General features: G+C 38.9%; 2 protein-coding genes across 11 annotated transcripts in view; one reads left to right on the forward strand and one right to left on the reverse strand.

Moving 5' to 3' along the window:
• Positions 1-16,595, reverse strand: part of LOC126926018 (neurexin-1) — a 659,019-nt gene that overhangs the window by 133,842 nt on the left and 508,582 nt on the right. For all 10 annotated transcript variants that reach the window (XM_050742092.1, XM_050742091.1, XM_050742090.1 and 7 more), the window contains 2 exons: positions 6,889-7,211; positions 3,858-4,149 (listed from right to left, as the gene is read on the reverse strand). In XM_050742092.1, the coding sequence (XP_050598049.1) occupies positions 3,858-4,149; positions 6,889-7,211 (615 nt within the window). The remainder of the gene's footprint in view (positions 1-3,857; positions 4,150-6,888; positions 7,212-16,595) is intronic.
• Positions 1,044-2,201, forward strand: LOC126926047 (uncharacterized). The gene has a single exon (XM_050742175.1). It carries the CDS (start codon positions 1,818-1,820, stop codon positions 2,199-2,201), a length of 384 nt encoding a protein of 127 aa, XP_050598132.1. The 5' UTR covers positions 1,044-1,817.

Consider the following 16,595-nt stretch of genomic DNA (forward strand, 5'->3'; position numbering starts at 1 on the left):
AAGCGTGGACCGAAAAGTGAGCGATGACGAGTATACTCGTCGTGAAGAAATGGCAATATTTTGTGTATATTTTGCGCGTAAAATAAGCTGCAACGAAATGGCTGTTTTATTTTTCTTACGCGTGACGAGTATACTCGTCGTGAAGAAATGGCAATATTTTCTGTTACGACGAGTATACTCGTCACGCGTGAGAAGAATAAAACAGTCATTTCGTTGCAACTTATTTCACACGCTAAATATACACAAAATATTGCCATTTCTTCACGACGAGTATACTCGTCGGAAGCAGCTAACTGGTTACAGCTTGTGTACCATGGAACTTTGAATATCCGAGCTAATACACGTCGGTTGGATAATCGAATCGCTTCGCTTTCACATTTGTGAACATTAGAAGAGAAGATTACACATCTCGAGTTTACTGTTTTGTAAAAATTCACGTTGGACAGAGATAATTTCCGCATAAGAATGAAATAAATTCCTTCAGATTCCATTTTCGTTGGTCAATTTTCTTTACAAGCAACGTATAAATTAGAGAATATCTTGCGTTTTTCTTGTTTGGAAGAACATAAACTGAGATTGGCAGCTTTAATACAATAAGTAGGTCAGAAAACAGAATCAGAAAAGAAATGAATGAAACGAGTGTGTAACAAACATAACAAATATATCTCAGATAGCTTTAAAAGTCTGCAAACTGTAAACCAAGTCTCCTCCTTGGCCGTGAGACTGAGATGAAGATTAACCCACTGTTAAGTAAAGCAAAAGGCGGATTATTTTGACGAACACTAAATAAAACATAGAATTAAATAATCCTAGTCGTACTGTGCTCATTTTTCCAATTCATTTCGATCAAGCAATACGCAAGACTGGTTGATGTAATCGAATTGATGAGTAACGAAGGTACTTCAAGCAACAGGAAAACTCAGCGCAAACAACCAGATACTATAAATGAAACCTCATTCGTACAAATAAAGTTCATTTTGAAATATCTCATTTCTACGTTATTTGTATCTTATTTAGTATCTTGTTCGTATATTTTGCCGTAACATTTTATTATAATTTTATCGGTTCTACAACGTGACAGAAGATATGTCGGGTTGGCAACTAGGTGATTGCGGATTTTCTCATTGCCGCCTAATGACAAACTCCGCAATCACTTAGTTGCCAAGCGCATAATAAAAACTCTGATAAAAGTAGCTTCTTTCATAAGCTGTGCGAATTTCGCGAATGATCGTGCACACGCGTGGCGTCTGTTTGGAATTTTCCAATTACAGGGGATCTCCAGGAAAACGATGATTAATAACAACTTGTGGAAATACTCGCGTGCATTTTGTGATTATAAAAATTCCTCGAACGGTTTATCGTCTGGCAACCGTTATCAGTCGTTTATCGTGCCGTATCGTTGGTCAGTGTCGTTAATAAAAAGCGAGACGACGGTCGAGATGGTCGAAAACGGCTAATGATTCTAATCTCGCTTGTGGTGGAATATTGTGGTTACGACGCCGGATGCGTTTCTAGTTAAATTGCACGCAACAATCTGCTGCGCGGATCAGATCGCCTTTTATTTCGATAGTGGCCAGTCGTACAAGACCTCCGTCTTCGTTGTTTCCTACCTGTCAGCCAGTTTCTCGCCGAGTTTCCACGTGCACGACTGTGTTGGATACGCGAAATAGCTGAACAACGTACTTGTCACTCGTAGCTCAGTTGTAGCTCGCGAGGTAGCAAGAAAAGCGGTGCGTGATAATTAGCGACGACATCGTCAGACATTCGTTCAAAGTAGCGGAGTTTTCAATCGAATCATCTCGCTGCAAAGGGAAGAAATGAGACCGATCGGCGTGCAATTTTTCATCGGCATTTTCTTCCTTCTCCTCGTGGCTCGATCGTCAGCAACGTTGACAAAACTGACCACGTTGGACGATGTGGTGCCCGACAAGTGGAGGGTCGTGTCTTCTGGCCAATCTCCGCAAATCGAGCTCCGCCTGTTCAAGAGCCACACGCCAGAGGACAAGACTTGGTCGAGCAGCATGGAATACACTATCTCGCAGAGCACCGACGAGCCGGAAAACCAGCACGCGGATGAGAAAGCGGAAAGCGCTAAGCCGAAAACGCAGCTCGGGTCTAGGCACATCATTCGAGGCGCCAGGTTCAGGTGTCCCACGGGCCAGCGAAGGGATCACTTGGGCAAGTGCAGAGATGTCTTGTGAGTGTTCCATCGTATCTTCTCGAAATTTTCCTATCCTTCTGACGTCCCAATGATTTTTCTAACCTTCCAATGACTCGTCTGCATTTCCATGTTCGGTCCGCGTTATGAACAGCATCTTGTTTCTCGCGTACTTGATTAAACAGCTGAATTTTGTATTTTCTACAAACAGTCTGCGATTCTGTCGGCTACGTTTCACCGGATTATCCAAATTTTTATCCAATTTCAGCGTGGTGCCACTTAAAAACGATGTATAAGCGCATTGGACAAGAAGACACAGAGCCTGGTGAAGATTTCCATCTTCCACCGACGAGTTTCTTTCTTCTCCTCAAAGTTTTCTCTTAAAAAAAAAAAAAAAAGAAAAAAAAGGAGGAAGAGGACCATCGATGTTCTTTTCTTCCAACTTCTCTCACTTGTCACACGCTTACACGGATTCGGATCGATATCTAAGTCGGACTGAAGGATCGTCAACGTGATACTGACGTAATGAGACGAGATAAAGCGATTTTCGAAAGTATCGACGGTATCGGTGTATTATTTATACGCCGATGCGTCTGATGGATGTTATTACGCGCGATACTCATCGATTTTCAACTCTTTATCTCGCGGCGCGATATATCGGCCGAGCCAATCTCTCTTCGCTTCTGCCATAGCGCGATTTATCGTTCACGGGATTTTCGAAATTCACCGTGATTCATAAAGTAATATTTCGCCTTCCGACTATCCCGATACGCTTTTACCCTGGCCGAAGGTCAGCGATATATCACTAAGCAACGTTTCTTACTTGCCGGCTCGAATAAATGCTCGCCGTGTTTTATATTTGAAGCATGCGGCTATAAATTAGATTTCCGCGTTTTATAACGCGCTATCACGTCGGCTTCGCTTTTTCCGCAAACGTGTACGCGTGTCAAAGACGACATAAACGTGCAGTGGGTTCGTTACTTGCGCTGCAACGTCTATCGTTAGAGACGAGCATAAATGCGTTACGCGCGTTGCGCCAAACGTTTCATTAGCATCGTGATAAGGCCGGTCTGTGGCGATTTATGCTAGTCGAATTAGAAACATAATTCAACTAAAATTAGAGACAAATGTAGAAATGAATGTGCATGTTCGAATTTGTTTAACGCATGAACATACACGTTCATATTTGCTCGTTAAAACAACCATTAGCCAGTTAGCTGTTGCGACCTGTTTGAGAAATGTAAGCGACGAGTATATTCGTCAAAGACTGCGATTACTAAATTGCAATTTAAACAGCAAATTGTAACTACTTTCCACGCGTGACGAGTATAAGAAAAGCTACCTGGTTAAAGTAGCAAATAGGTTTCTTAGTGTCTTGTAAATTCAATGGATGGAAAAACGAATATTTTGAAAAACATGTAACAATCGTAAAAATAATTGCGTTAAAATTTCACCGTGTTTTCTCGAAATATTACGAAAGATATATGGAAAATTGTATTGTATAATCTTTGGTAAACTGAGGGGCGAGAAAATTCGCCTAATTTCCCACTGCGAATGTTTATGTCAAAGCTGTCGATAATTAGAGTTAGCTCTTCCACAGAGATCCGAGTTACACACTCGATGTCTGGAAAAATTGTCGAATGGAAATGGCGCCTGTGAAGGAGCCGGGAAGGTGCGAATTTCAAAAGATATTACTCACCGATGTATAAGATTCCATCCAGGTCGAGGTTCTCGTTGCTGCCCTGACTATTGACAGCTGTCACATGGTCATCGACAGCGAGCGTGTGTCTTTTTGGTGCCGGCCTTCCGATGCTCACTGCGTGCCATTTGCCGTCGTTCAGCCTGGACCTGGAAGTGTCCCTGACCCTGACCGGGCCGTCACCCAGGTCGAACACGTAATGAATGTGTCCGTTGACCAGCTCCACGGCGATGAAGTCGCGTTCTCGACCGGCGTTGTACAGAATCAAACCGTTTGCTTCGCGTGTTCTGAACTGCAAGGCGAGAAACAGCGTGTTAATCGACTTAAACAAACGTAAGTTACCCTTTGTAGTTGTTGGCCCTGCATTTGCGACGACCAGCTTGCAGATAAGGAAACTGCGGATGAGAATTTTGGGTGGGAAATGTAAGTAAAGTACAAATGAGAAATGAGTAAGTGTTAGTGTGTACGCCACTTAATGCGCGCTGTTGACGAAAGAGAGTGCAAGTTGAAATTGAACTTGCTGTTACGTTTGCAAAATGTACGAAGTGTAATATTTGAAATTGAATTCATATCGAGGCGAATTAAAATAAAGAATTGTTTCTAAATGATTTACCTGATTCTTAGTATAAAATAGATTTATTTTCCTTATATGTGTTAAATAAAAATAGCAAAGCTTGAATCTTCCTTTTCAATCAAATTTTCAATGAAATGTTGCTCAAGTCTGAGTTCAGGCGACGAGTTAACCCTCTGTCTGCGATGCTTTTTAAGCTTTTGTGTTTCAAAAGATCCTCAAAATTCTCGAATATTCTTCCAAACTTCTACAACATCATAAAATACTTTTTATCGTTGCACGTCACCTTGCTATCTCTAAGCAGAGAAAAGTTTAACCAGTTAGCTGTCGCGAGCTCTTTGGAAACTTTGAAAAGTGTATATCTAAAATTGCAGAAAGTAAGCGACAGCGAGTGTACTCGTCAAAGACTGCAATTACTAAATTGCAATTTTTTAAACAACAAATTGTAACTACCCTTTACACGTAACGAGTATGCTCGTCATAAGACAAAATATTACTATTTCTTCATGACGAGTATACTCGTCAAAGACTGCGATTACTAAATTGCAATTTTTTAAACAACAAATCGTAACTACCCTTTACACGTAACGAGTATGCTCGTCATAAGACAAAACATTGCTATTTCTTCATGACGAGTATACTCGTCAAAGACTGCGATTACTAAATTGCAATTTTTTAAACAACAAATTGTAACTACCCTTTACGCTTGGCGAGTATGTTCATCATAAGACAAAATATTACTATTTCTTCATGACGAGTATACTCGTTGAAAAACAACTAACTGGCCAAACAGAAACGCGAGAGAAATGAAAAATGACTCGAAATTATCGCTCGAAAATTACGCGGATGGAGCGTTAATTAACAGGCGTCTGTTCTTCCAACAATACAAGTTCGATCGCGAAGATCGATCGTTCTCTTCGCACGAGTATCAAAGCCGCGCTTCTCTTTCAAGAGAAAAACTGTGGATGGAATTAAACGAGCGAGCCGGAAGTTGTATGAGAGGCGATGGAAAAACAGCAGAAGCTCGTCGATTAGAGTCGACGTAATTACGAAGGTGACGGCCAGAGAAGAGCTTGTCTGTCACTTGACACGGAAGAACGGCGCATGATTGGGTTTTTACGTGCGCCAACGTCACACGTGCCACGATTAATCCGGAGTTTGTGCATCGATTCGTGAGCACCGAGCACCGATCCAGGCCAGGATGGATCTAACTGGGCGAACCTTTTGTGAGGACGCATCACCGTTGACATTTCATTTCCTCTGTGGCCCCTGAGCCACGGCACGCGAGTTTCCCAACGTGGGCCGAACCACTTTTCCCACCAGATATTTCAACTGGCCTTCGTAACGTTCTCGTTCGCGTACTAGTAACGTCTTCAACGTTTTCAAACTTTGTTGAAGTTGAATTTTGCGCGGAATAATCAGACACCTTGTATGTTGCCACGTCTTGTTTTTTCATTTTAACCAGTCAGCTGTTGCGACCTGTGGAAACTTTGGAAAGTGTGTACCTAAAACGTAAACGGCAAAAGGTAAGCGATGACGAATAAACTCGTCAAGCACAGGGTATGTGTTGAGGTTATAACATAGAATTAAAGTAATCAAGTAACGTGTAATGAGATGACTGTTTTGTATTTTTTACGCATGACGAGTATACTCGTCATGATACAAGATATTTGTATTTCTCCATGACGAGTATGCTCGTCGAAAACAGCTAACTGGTTAATGTAACAATAGTCTAACGAGGAAATATCGCGTATTTACGGTGCAACAACATATTAGAAACGAGAAATTTATTTGAATCTGCGAGTAGGTGAAAAATAAAAAAAAGTAGGAAAAATCAACGTATCGATCAAAGTGCTTCAGCGATAAAATTAAACAAACTACAAAAAGTAAAGTTATAGGCGCTTTGGCTTCCGCGTGGCTCATACAGAAATAAATAAAATAAACAACAAAATAATTTCCAGGAATTAAGCCATATCTATATACACAGGTTACCGAATTATAATAATTGCGACTGAGAATAGCAACATTAATCGAACTTTTCTTTCGACCAGCAGCAGTTACATCTAGAAAAGCTATGAGTAGAAAACTATGTCTGACGACCTGTCGATTTCATAATTGAACTTGGCAAACTCAAATATCCTTCTGGATTACCATTTCTTTTGGGATCTGGTAAATGAAGAGTTTGTTTTCTTTCTCGTGACATTTCGTCCACGTGAACAAGCAAACAGCTCTCTATCGTTTTCTATTTTTAATGAAAAACCAATTTAAAAATACCGATGGTAATATTTATGCTTAAAACAATGACTATAAAATACTGTGCTGAAAAATGTCTCGATCACACAGATACACCGAATTCTTACAAAAGAATTTCCTGGTCGCTTTTAATTTGTACAAATCTTTTTAAAGTTTTTATTTTTCAACGACGAAAAAAGAAAAGAAAAGATAGAAGATATTGTTTACCTGGAAATAGATATTCGTTTCCACGTACGCTTTCAGCACGGGCAACCCAACGAACGTGTGCTTTGATGTGAATGTCACCGGATAATGGACTGGATGGTTCCTTTTGCTGAATTTCCCCGTAACCCTGATGATCGGTGTTACACCTTGATGAGAAGCCTGATGATTGCCGGAACTGCGCGCTATCTCCAGGTACGGGTAGCCGTTGAACCAGATTTGTTGGAGAAAACCAACGAAATGCGGGATTTCCTCTCCGGCGTGCAAGTAGCCACCGACGTGCAGCGTTCGGAATTCCAAAATGCTTTGCTTGCCAAGCTGCGTTTCGGCTGTCGAACAGAGCGGACAATTTTTCAGAATTTGTGAGAAATTATGGCACGTTGTTGCGCGTGTCGTTCTTCTCAAACAGTGACATGATCTTAATTTTGAAATATGCTATTCGATCGTCTGAACGTTTCTTCTTATCCAAATGATTTTGAAGTACAAAAATGACGCTGCGATAAATTTCTACACGTTCGACATTCTCTTCGGAGGGACAAGTACCTCGATTTATCGTTTGCACTTTCTTCGGCGAAGAGGAAAACCTGTCAGAGTTTCTAAACACGGGCCACGTTAAATAAGAAAATGGACTGAGATTAAGGGGAAATCATTAATAAGAATCTGGCCTTGCAACGAAAGAAAGAGGAAGAGCAAAATCGCGAGAGTCGAAGGAAACTCGAGCTGCAAGTTACACGGGAACTATTTTAATTATTAGCCGGCCCTGGGATTGTCTTTATCCAGGGACAATGAAAACTCGATATCGGCGCATTGTTCTTTGCGACCATCTTACCGGAGTCGAAGCCATTAAGCTTAATTGTCCCCGGACACAATGCACTGAACTTTGTAAATTAGTAGTGCGATGTAAGTATCGACAGCCGTTGCTAATAAATCTACCAAAGTTGCCTTGAAACGTAGCTCGCAGCGAAGCTGGGAGAGAAAGGGGTAAGTTTCACCCTATTAGACAATTTTACGTAGATGTTCGTATTAGGCTTGGCGAATTGTTGTTCGTAATGAGGATAATAATTAAAAGTTTGACACGACGAATCGCTTTAATTATTTTATTGCTGTGTTTATTTTAGATATAATACGGTTAATAATTAGAGTGGGTAAAATTGTGTTTTGTGCTGAGATCAAATAAACGATCCTCGAATAATTCTTTGTATTTTGCTTTTTAGACAAAATGCTAAATAATTTGAACGTTGAATTTGTATTGAAATTGTAGCTTTCGAACGTGTCTTTCAGTTTCATTCAATTTAACACGGTTGTTTTTATTCCAGCTTTGATTTCAACGTTGGAAAAATCAGTATTTCTGGTGCAGCTGACAATGTTGTTATAATGGAATCAAACATTGTTTCAGGAACATTTAATGCAAATACGAAATTCCAAAAAAGGAACTGCTTCATTTAATAGCTGAATTATCATGGACAAGTTTATGTTTCTAACACAAACGTATGAAAAATACAATGCTTAAATATCAACAATAGTTATCACCTTATTAGCTAACACAGAAAGTTATTTGAAGATAATTTATCTTAGCGCAAAATTATATCTTCCCTGTGTTATTTCTGGTTTAGAAACAACAAAGTACCTGAAATGCTAATTTCAGAATTAAGTTTAATTTCAGTTTAATAGAAACCCGGAGACAATAAAATACCAAAACAGGAAATTATTTGAAAACGATTCATCTCGACGCAAAATTATTTTATATCCTCCCTATATTATTTCTGGTTTAGAAACAACAAAGTACCTGAAACGCTAATAGAAACCCGGAGACAATAAAATACCAAAACAGGAAATTATTTGAAAACGATTCATCTCGACGCAAAATTATATTACATCCTCCCTATATTATTTCTGGTTTAGAAACAACAAAGTACCTGAAACGCTAATAGAAACCCGGAGACAATAAAATACCAAAACAGGAAATTATTTGAAAACGATTCATCTCGACGCAAAATTATTTTATATCTTCCCTATATTATTTCTGGTTTAGAAACAACAAAGTACCTGAAACGCTAATAGAAACCCAGAGACAATAAAATACTAAAAGAGGAGATTATTTGAAAACGATTCATCTCGACGCAAAATTATATTACATCCTCCCTATATTATTTCTGGTTTAGAAACAACAAAGTACCTGAAACGCTAATAGAAACCCGGAGACAATAAAATACCAAAACAGGAAATTATTTGAAAACGATTAACCTCAGCGCAAAATTATTTTATATCCTCCCTATATTATTTCTGGTTTAGAAACAACAAAGTACCTGAAATTCTAACAGAAACCCAGAGACAATAAAATACCAAAACAGGAAATTATTTGAAAACGATTCATCTCGACGCAAAATTATATTACATCCTCCCTATATTATTTCTGGTTTAGAAACAACAAAGTACCTGAAACGCTAATAGAAACCCGGAGACAATAAAATACCAAAACAGGAAATTATTTGAAAACGATTCATCTCGACGCAAAATTATTTTATATCCTCCCTATATTATTTCTGGTTTAGAAACAACAAAGTACCTGAAACGCTAATAGAAACCCAGAGACAATAAAATACTAAAAGAGGAGATTATTTGAAAACGATTCATCTCGACGCAAAATTATATTACATCCTCCCTATATTATTTCTGGTTTAGAAACAACAAAGTACCTGAAATTCTAACAGAAACCCAGAGACAATAAAATACCAAAACAGGAAATTATTTGAAAACGATTCATCTCGACGCAAAATTATATTACATCCTCCCTATATTATTTCTGGTTTAGAAACAACAAAGTACCTGAAACGCTAATAGAAACCCGGAGACAATAAAATACCAAAACAGGAAATTATTTGAAAACGATTCATCTCGACGCAAAATTATTTTATATCCTCCCTATATTATTTCTGGTTTAGAAACAACAAAGTACCTGAAACGCTAATAGAAACCCAGAGACAATAAAATACTAAAAGAGGAGATTATTTGAAAACGATTCATCTCAACGCAAAATTATATTACATCCTCCCTATATTATTTCTGGTTTAGAAACAACAAAGTACCTGAAACGCTAATAGAAACCCGGAGACAATAAAATACCAAAACAGGAAATTATTTGAAAACGATTAACCTCAGCGCAAAATTATTTTATACCCTCCCCGTATTATTTTTGGTTTAGAAACAACAAAGTACCTGAAATTCTAACAGAAACCCAGAGATAATAAAATACCAAAACAGGAAATTATTTGAAAACGATTCATCTCAACGCAAAATTATTTTATATCCTCCCTATATTATTTCTGGTTTAGAAACAACAAAGTACCTGAAACGCTAATAGAAACCCAGAGACAATAAAATACCAAAGCAGGAAATTATTTGAAAACGATTCACCTTAACACAAAATTATATCTTCTCTGCATTATTTCTGGCTTAGAAACAACAAAGTACCTGAAACGCCAATAGAAACCCAGAGATAAAAACATGAAATTATTTGAAAACGATTTAGCTTAACACAACAGTATATTATATTTCCCTGAGTTATTTGTAATTCAAACATATTAAAATACCAAAGCAGAGAACTATTTGGAAACTTGTTATCTCGACATAAAATTACGTTCTATTTTCTCCCGTGTTACCTGCAACGCAGAAATAATAAAACTCTCGATACGATTCGTTATTTTAAATCGCCGCGCCTTGCCTACTTGGAATACCATTCGCCCGGAATAATCGCGGGTCTGTGCATGTACAAATATACTCTGACCTCGCAAACACGAAACCCATCTGGATCTTGGCAATTGCAGGCCGACTAAAGGCTGTTGCGACGAGCGAATAATCAGAACCGCAAAATGAGACACGTTGAAACGCCTTCGTCGTTAAGCCGTCCCCTTAATCGCTCGATCCACAGAATCGAAGTATGTATATACGTTGACGAGCGGCAAACAGGACATAGCTCATGTTCGAAATTACAATGCCAGGCAGCTGGCTGTGATCTGTTAAGGGCCGTCCTGACTAACGACCGATAGGGACCGATCGTGACCCGATCGACCGGTTTAATCGAATCGTAAATTGACATCAAACAACGATCCGTGGAAATTCGTCGAAGCCAACGCTGCCGTATTGGCCTAATCCGCTTACGGATGAAAGAGTTTCTCGCAAGACGCGCTTTAATCACAGCAGCGGTAGTTTTGCGGCAATCGGCGTTCGCTGAAATTTCGCGAAACTTGCACGCGCCGCTGGCGAGTTTCGCCGAGCAACGGCCGATTCCACCGAGTTGTACGTGTAACTGGCGCTTCGGGCCGAGAATTTGATTATAACTCGCAGAATGCTTATCGCTCGATCGAATCGCAAGCGAAACAACTTGGAAATTACTGGAATATTGAATTGGCCGGCGCTGTCGATTCCAATTCGCGCACCACTATAGCCACCGTTGCTGTAATTATGTAAATGAGAAAGTGGAGACTGGCTGACGAAAGTATCGCGATACTTTGAACGTATCACCGGCAGAGATGGCGTGCAAGATCACTGACAGTGATTTATCACAATGATCGCAGAATCAGGATCACGGTCGCCATCCAACTTCCTTCATCAGCGTGATTTTCTTATCTCCAGCGAAATCCTGTTCTTATCTGCGGGCGTAATTTTTCATGCTCGATCATTTCCTATGAAATACTTCGATATAGTTTGCGTAAAAGTATCCGCGTGTAATGAAAATTTCATTTCTAATTTTCTTAATGTTTCAAGATTAAATATATTGCTAATGTTTTTATTTGAAAGAGAACGATTGACGAAGTTTTAAAGAATTCCAATATAATGTTTTTAGACGATAATTAAGCCAACATTTTCCTTTAGAGTAGCTTGTCATAAAAGTAATCGCAAGAATATTAACTTGCTGGGGAACAAAAACGTTGGGAAAGGGAATTTCCTTTTTTTTTTTAAAGTCTTTTAATATTCATAGGAGAAACTTTCGTTCGGCTTACGGTATTTATTAATAAGACTGCAGATTTTTATGCGTTTATAGAAAATTTAAAGATGCAAATTCTCATAATTATTGTTTTCCTTAAGGGGAGGCTAAGGTTAATTCGTACAAAAATAAGGCATGTTTTTGTGAATTATTTGTGACGACACAGTTAAAATCTCTTTATTAAAACCAATAGTACATTAAAGTATGATATTCGAAGAATATTGCATAAAATTTTCACGGAGAAATATTAAGAAATACGGCAATGACAGCAATTATTCGGACGTGTCTAGGAAAAAAAGGTAAAATTGCGGTGCCCCTGATAACTTGGTGCTGGATCATCCTAAATCAAAAAATCAAAGTTCATTCGTTAGGTAACAGTTTTGCGCAGGTAACGCTGGCAGAGTTTTTCGAAATTTCAATTTTTCACTTTTTTGGAACACTTTGAAGGGAAAATTAGTCGATTTTTCGAAGATTTGCGGCTAATTTTCCCTTCAAAGAGTTCTAAAAAAGTGAAAAATTGAAATTTCGAAAAACCCTGCCAGCGTTACCCGGGCAAAACTGTTACCTAACGAATGAACTTTGATTTTTTGATTTCAGATGATTCAGTACCAAGTTATGAGCAATTCTACTTTTTTCCGAGACGCGTTCGAATAATTGCTGCCATTGCCGTATTTTTTAATATTTCCCCGTGAAAATTTTATACAATATTCCTCGAATGTCATACTTTAACGTACTATAGGTTTTAATAAAGAGATTTTAACCGCGTCGTCGCAAATAATTCACAAAAATATGCCTTATTTTTGTACGAATTAACCTTAGCCTCCTCTTAAAGAACGACTTTATTTGATAATTCCTTTTCGTCCTTTGTTGTTCTAATATTCCAACCATCTAAGAAACTATCAAGCTTCCACGCTCAAAGTAAATGTAACGCACACCGTTCAAAACTAAAATTATCCGCCGAGATAAATCGGAATTTGTATCTCGGTTAATGAAGTAATCTGCGGTGTTCAAAGACTTACTAACGCCGTCTGAAAGTTTCAGAAGGTATATATCGTTTCCAGCATCTCAAAGGCGCACATCTAACTGTCAACATTATTAATTAAACGCATTCCGCCCGTATCCTGTTAATCCTTTTCCTATTTTGGCTGCGTAATTGGATCACTTTTTATAAAAATGAAAGCAACAAGCATGTCACGATATTGGCTTCCAATTTTCTTCCGAATTGTCTGCTTCTCGTTAATTAGGGTGTAAAATCATGATCCTCTATAGACGTACGTTCTATCAAAATTCACATTAAATTCAAACGATTTAAATCACGTTGGACATAAAAGGATCGATGAGATTTTTACATTTTACACTGCAATTGCCTGACTTGGCAATTTCTCCAGATGTAAATGGTCGAAGGGGAGAAACAATCGACGAACTAGCTTTTCCCAAAGCGAAAGAAAGTCCAAGCCTCGCTACCGGTCACAGCGCCAGTCTCTCAGGTGACCATGTGCGACGTTCAAGTGTCCAACTGAGAAATCGCAGGCGACAGGATGACAAAGCGCGTTGAGTTTAACGAAACAAAAGAGAGGCACGCTAACTGCAAAAATTTCCAGTTGGCAACTAAGTGATTGCGGGTTTTGTCAATATCACCTAATGACAAAACCCGCAATCACTTAGCTGCCAAGCCAAGATTTCCAGAAGCTCGATGGCTGCGACAAGTGGAACTATGAATCCGTACAAACAGCCATAATCTACGACACTCGTAGGACAGGAGGAAAAATTGCAAAAGAAAGAAAAGCACTTGGACAGCGTTTTATCGCGCGCTGCTTCGATGCACGCGAATTTCCATGGCAAACCGAAACTATGAGCGGAGGATCTTTGTCAGTTACAGTTTCTCGTAGCCAACAACCCAAGGATGTCATGCACTCAGCGGCGTAGTAATTATCGTGCGATCGATGCGAGCGACGAGCGACTAAGTGAAGATCGTGTGCAGCTTATGGCGATGCTGGTCGGTCAAGCAATTTAGGGTATTGCCACGTAACTCGATATTGCTGGCACTCGCCATCCATTTAATAGGCTGATCTGGGCAGCGGGCCGGCAGGTTTGGGTGTTTCGCTTTATCGAAGAGCCATGATGCTTTGCAACAAACGTGCTCCTACTTGACAATAGCCAAAGGCTCTGTTTTAGACGCTACTTTATGGCCTGTACCCTTCACAGCGCGCTTGATACCTCCACTTGTTCCAGTTTCCAACTTGCACAGCCATGTTGAACGCTTGCCATTCCGATTCTCCTAATTGAAATTAACTCGGAGGCAGCTAGTTTTAGGTCGCCTTTGCGGGATGCTACAGAATCGAGTGGTGAAATGTTCGATGGTTGCTGCAAGATTCTCAATGTGTCGAAAATTAGTGCAAAACCGTGTAGGAAAAATTCTTATGTCTATAAATACTATAATTCTCAAAAGTGTATTGTAATGTTTCGTAGTCGACGTTACTATTGCTTTATTCTATTCCTCTGACTTTTCCAAATACTTCGATCGAACTTCTACGAAATTTCATCGTCTAAAGACAAAATATTCCACCATTTTTCACGAGTACGAATAATTGTGATTGATCTATCGATCGATTCCTTGACCAGGTCGATCGTCGTATTTCATAGGAGATCATCGAGTATCCTGATACTTTTACGAATGCCACAGCAACTCCATCTACCATTCAACTTCGTCTGGTCGTTTCCACGAAAAGAAACATATTCAAACATCGTCCTCGCGGAGCGCGGAAAGGATGAACGCTCGGAGAAACGATTAATACCATATTCGCCTAACGAGTCAGTCGTACACTTCTCTATTACCATGAAGTTCACACAGTGCAGATGATCGTTCCCGATGGATAGAGAGCGGAACGTGCTAAACACAATTGAACGTAGTATACATAGTACATATGTACATGTATATACGTAGAGGCGCACAAATACATGTAGAAAGAGAGAGAGAGAGAGAGAGAGAGAGAGAGAGAGAGAGAGAGACATATACTGGGTGTCGGTTATCGGTTATAGACAGCGATACACTGGCGTCCTAGATACGCTGCAAAGCGCATATATTACGGCCAGCTTTACAAGAGATTGGACGCGGCGGCATTGAAACTTTATGCACGGTTCGGACAGGCCGATTGGATTTTCCGGCCTATCCTGACTACCCTGCCCGATATATATAGGGACACAAGTAGCACCGTGTTTCCAATCGATTCGAATATTATTCGACACTGTTCCGGGCTCTTTGGATACATATTTGCTTATTTATTTATTTATTTATTGTACACCGATTGGGTTGGTTTATATATATCGTAACGTGAAAAGATTTTCATTTGTCACAGAGCAACTTCTTTTTATTCAGTTAGCTGTTTGCGATGAGTAGACTTGTGAAGAAACAGCAATATTTTGTGCCATGACGAGTATACTAATTTTTGCTACATATTTCAGATGCACACTTTTCAAGGTTTTCAAAAAGGTATAATGCCGTGGATTAATTGAGAGACTTCTTTTTATTCAGTTAACTGTTTACGATGAGTAGACTTGTGAAGAAACAGCAATATTTTGTGCCATGACGAGTATACTAATTTTTGCTACATATTTCAGATGCACACTTTTCAAGGTTTTCAAAAAGGTATAATGCCGTGGATTAATTGAGAGACTTCTTTTTATTCAGTTAGCTGTTTACGATGAGTAGACTTGCGAAGAGACAGCAATATTTTGTGCCATGACGAGTATACTAATTTTTATCAGACATTATAGCTGTACACTTTTCAAGGTTTTCAAAGAGGTCTAATTGTAGTGGATTACTTGAGAGACTTCTTTTTATTCAGTTAGCTGTTTGCGATGAGTAGACTTGCGAAGAGACAGCAATATTTTGTGCAATGACGAGTATACTAATTTTTGCTACATATTTCAGATGCACACTTTTCAAGGTTTTCAAAAAGGTATAATGCCGTGGATTAATTGAGAGACTTCTTTTTATTCAGTTAGCTGTTTACGATGAGTAGACTTGCGAAGAGACAGCAATATTTTGTGCCATGACGAGTATACTAATTTTTATCAGACATTATAGCTGTACACTTTTCAAGGTTTTCAAAGAGGTCTAATTGTAGTGGATTACTTGAGAGACTTCTTTTTATTCAGTTAGCTGTTTACGATGAGTAGACTTGCGAAGAGACAGCAATATTTTGTGCCATGACGAGTATACTAATTTTTGCTACATATTTCAGATGCACACTTTTCAAGGTTTTCAAAAAGGTATAATGTCGTGGATTAATTGAGAGACTTCTTTTTATTCAGTTAGCTGTTTGCGATGAGTAGACTTGTGAAGAGACAGCAATATTTTGTGCCATGACGAGTATACTAATTTTTGCTACATATTTCAGGTGTACACTTTTCAAGGTTTTCAAAGAGGTCTAATTGTCGTAAATTACTCTTTATATTGTGAGATATATTTAATGACTTGCTAGTCAAGAGAATCTCGGATGAAAAAAATTCTCCATCTATCTGAATGTGTTTTATTTCTTTATTTTTATTTATATTTGCTTTATCGTAACGCGAAGAGAAGTTCGGGAAATTTGTTCATCTTCTCTGGCATCTTTGCTTCCCGCTCGGTGTATTTCATTTTTATTCTGCTCAATGGAATTTCATTGTTATCCGCTACATAGCAACTTTTAGTTTCGATAGGTCGAAGCTGCATGAAGATTTAATTGAT

This window comes from Bombus affinis, chromosome 17 (genome assembly GCF_024516045.1).
Source record: "Bombus affinis isolate iyBomAffi1 chromosome 17, iyBomAffi1.2, whole genome shotgun sequence".
Taxonomy (NCBI): domain Eukaryota; kingdom Metazoa; phylum Arthropoda; class Insecta; order Hymenoptera; family Apidae; genus Bombus; species Bombus affinis.

Bases quoted from the DNA above. Each gene is read 5' to 3' on its own strand.
- LOC126926047 (XM_050742175.1), top strand. From the start codon at position 1,818: ATGAGACCGATCGGCGTGCAATTTTTCATCGGCATTTTCTTCCTTCTC.